The sequence below is a fragment of the Papaver somniferum genome, chromosome 3 (genome assembly GCF_003573695.1).
Source record: "Papaver somniferum cultivar HN1 chromosome 3, ASM357369v1, whole genome shotgun sequence".
Taxonomy (NCBI): Eukaryota; Viridiplantae; Streptophyta; class Magnoliopsida; order Ranunculales; family Papaveraceae; genus Papaver; species Papaver somniferum.
In genome coordinates this window covers 178,091,604-178,094,873 of record NC_039360.1, presented here as the reverse complement: position 1 = coordinate 178,094,873, position 3,270 = coordinate 178,091,604, and the positions used below count along the sequence as shown (strand labels likewise).

Sequence of the window (3,270 nt, the reverse complement as noted above, 5' to 3'; positions counted from 1 at the left end):
TTTCTTGAGTGTGATCTTGTTTATGATGTTTCTATCAGCTTAACTTTGTGATGTTATTTGTTGCCCCATTCAATGTTGCGCATAGCATATCAAGTGCATGGTGATTTGGATTCCTCTTTAAAAGCATAAAAATTGATGTTAGCATCCACCACGGCCCTAGCCATTTTTTTTTTTGATCCAACACTCTTGACTGCTCTGTAACAAGCTTAAAAGCATTATCCAATTTTATATACGCCCAATTCTCCTATATTTGGTTTTAAAAACTTCGGTTAACTGTATGGCCCGGGGATAAGGCTATCCCACTTGCAGCCTTCTGCCCCAAGGGCGTCACCTCTTTCTTTTAACCTGCTTTCTCCCGTAGGCATACCATTTTGTTCGCATATTACTGTTTGTTCTGAATAAGGCGCAGACTTAAAGCTGGAGATTACCTTTCAAAATCTGGCCCCTTTCAGCGAAAACTTCAGGACGCTCACTCCCGAGCAAGCAAGTGACGCTGCTTGAGAAATATAGCTCATTCTTTTCTTCCACTTTAAGCACAACGTTTGCTAAAAGCCCACCAAATTCAAAAATTAAGCTTGGAACCAGGGCTGTCAATGGATGTTAAAGTACCGGATATTGTCTCTTCCGCTGCCGCTGCCATTAAAAATTAGCGGATATCCGTTATCCGTTAAGTTCCGGCGGAAATAGGAAAATCAAAAACATTGCCGTTACGTTGGATTTACCGGATGACGGATATTTATCCGTTACCATCCGGTACAAACAGAAAATAGGCTAAAAACACATATCAACTATTAAATCCAACAAAACATGTTCTAAATTCGTGCCACACACACAAAAACAGACATACAAATATTCAGATGTTCTAGGCTTCTAGCAAAAGAAAAAATCATGTTTTTTAAAAAGAAAAAGACATCTCCATGACTCCATCTCCATTTTCGACGATACACAAACTCAACACAACACACAAGTGAAAAAATTCACACGTGCAATACGCACGTTAGCGGATAACGGAACTAAACCTAACGGAAATGCACGGTTCCACTACAGTTACGTTAAGAAGGGATTATCCGTTAACTTATCGGTATCGGATATCCGTTTACCGCTATGTCGGATGGTATCGGATATCCGTTTACTGCTATGTCGGATGGTAGCGGTAACGGCTAACGAATTATGCGTATCGGCTAACGGAAATCGGTATCCATTGACATGCCTACTTGGAACCAAGCCTTGAAACAAGAATCTAGACTCCAGGTTGTAATCAAGCCTTACAAGAAAAATCAGCCAGCGAATTTTTCACCCAAAATCGCCCAACTTGCAGATTTAATCGCCCAACTTGGATTCAAACTGGAACCGGAAATCACCAAGGTCATTTGGTGAGTAGAGATATAGATTAATCACTTGGAAATCGGCCTTGGAGACCTTGTTAAACTACTCTTGCAGTCACCACTGCGGATACTCCATAAAACAACCATTACATTCATACCTACCAGCAGAATTTTAACTTTCAAAGTACAGTTACAACCGCATCTTACAAACGGATTTTAATTTACAAAGCACATTGTTCGTACCATCTTAAAGACAACCAGCCAAAGTCGAGGAGAAACCCACAGTATGAATTTTTAAGAGTGTTAATCTCTACCTTGGCTCATGTTACAGAACTCAATCTCAAATTCGAGAACGCGTATGAATGTTGCTTCAGCTTTGCTTCGAATATCGTCTGTCGCCTTCTCCAGGCACCCATTAGCAATTCCTTGAAGAGTCTGGCAATACCGTCCAAAACCTTCATTGCCCCATCGCTGACAAGTATCTATCAACTCTGCTGGGGTCTTTGAACCATCTTCAAGGCAAAAGGCGAAACTCTTTTGATAAACTGTTTCAATTGCCCAAAAGGCTGTGATAGCAACTGTGTAGTCCACTTCCGTGCTCATCAAACTCTCAAGAAACCTGGCGGATAAAATAAATGGTCGTTAACAAATTAAAATTCCCAAACTACTGCAGTTAAAATGTTGCCCAATTACAAAGATATTTGATAATCAAGTACCTGCAGTAATCCTGGTTTGTCTTTTGAGGAGCAATGCCATGGAGCATAACATCCCATTTTGAAGCTTCATTCTTGAACCATGTGAGTTCGTCACTCAACGATGTAATACCACCTAATACAACTTCCATATCCCCATCCTTATCATCCTTACTTGACTTCTGCAACACATCCGCTACGAATGGCACCAAGTTTCTGACAAATAAGTAATCTTGCCCCTGCAATTGTTACTAGTTAGTCGTAATTACTGTCAAGGTCAGAAGCAAGAGAGACCTTTCTACAAATCAAAAACCCTCAAATAATAACCATCTTTCCAATCTCTCTCCACAAACTATCTCATCCTCATACAGACAGTAAATCTCAATGAAGAGCCACTAAAGCTGGGATTCTCCTCAACAAAACTTCCAGCTAGTCCTAGTATATTTAGCTTTTATATCCGCATCGTATTATCAGATCTATCAACCCAAGAACAAGATTAAAAAGGTAAATCTCCTAAGTGTAGAAAGCGAGCGCGGTCACCAGTTCAAACAAATAAATCTAGTACTTAGCTTAAGCTACACAGATCTGGCATTAGCTGACGGTAAAGTGGTTCACTCAAAAGACAGACTAAGTTTCCAATAGAAACCCCTTTGTAGAAGTTGTTCCAAATCTTTAAAAAAATCAAATAATCAAGGATGCAATCAAAATGGTTATATCAAGTATTCACGAGATTAGTTAAATTGGAACCAATCAAATCACCATTAAAAAAACCCACAAAGATTTTCAATAGAAAAGTAGAAATGGAGAAAAGAGGGTATTACAAGCCATCGTTTGAAAGAAGAAAGATCGACAGTTCCATCTCTGATGCTGAGAATAAAAGGATGTCTAGTAGCTCCCTTATACAGCAAAGTATGTTTCTTTAACCATGTCTCTGTTATCCCGATACCACCACCACCTTCTTGTTTTCTTTCCATTTCTTCGCCTAAATTCTAAATCTTTCAGGATTTTCGTTGTCATCGTCTTTATCAGTAGTATATTTACAACTACAGTGGTGTCGCAATGAGAAGAAGCGTGTCAAATGTCGACGGCATTACCTTACACGTTCCACTAAACATTCCATTTGTCAAAATCAGAAACACATCGGAAGCTAAGTCCAAATATGTCCGCCACTAGTAAACCGGGTACACATTCCTGCCTTTCCGAGTTATCCGACAATAGTTTAATAGCGTGCATATTGTTGCAACCTCAGCTCA

The 3,270-nt window shown here is 39.6% G+C and overlaps 1 protein-coding gene across 1 annotated transcript; it reads right to left on the bottom strand.

The window, feature by feature from the left end:
* Window positions 1-1,453: 1,453 nt before the first annotated feature.
* LOC113358141 (probable bifunctional TENA-E protein) lies at window positions 1,454-3,032 on the bottom strand. The gene is made up of 3 exons (XM_026601667.1): window positions 2,839-3,032; window positions 2,042-2,256; window positions 1,454-1,944 (listed from the first exon to the last, which is right to left on the bottom strand). Exons 1-3 carry the CDS (start codon window positions 2,989-2,991, stop codon window positions 1,629-1,631), a joined length of 684 nt encoding a protein of 227 aa, XP_026457452.1. The 5' UTR covers window positions 2,992-3,032; the 3' UTR covers window positions 1,454-1,628.
* Window positions 3,033-3,270: the final 238 nt, after the last annotated feature.

Excerpts from the sequence above, each read along its gene's own strand:
- LOC113358141 (XM_026601667.1), bottom strand. The coding sequence starts at position 2,991 with ATGGAAAGAAAACAAGAAGGTGGTGGTGGTATCGGGATAACAGAGACA. Across the intron at positions 2,257-2,838 it reads CTTCTTTCAAACGATGGCTT|GGGCAAGATTACTTATTTGT; the intron begins GTAATACCCTCT and ends TAACAATTGCAG. Across the intron at positions 1,945-2,041 it reads ACAAACCAGGATTACTGCAG|GTTTCTTGAGAGTTTGATGA; the intron begins GTACTTGATTAT and ends TTTATCCGCCAG.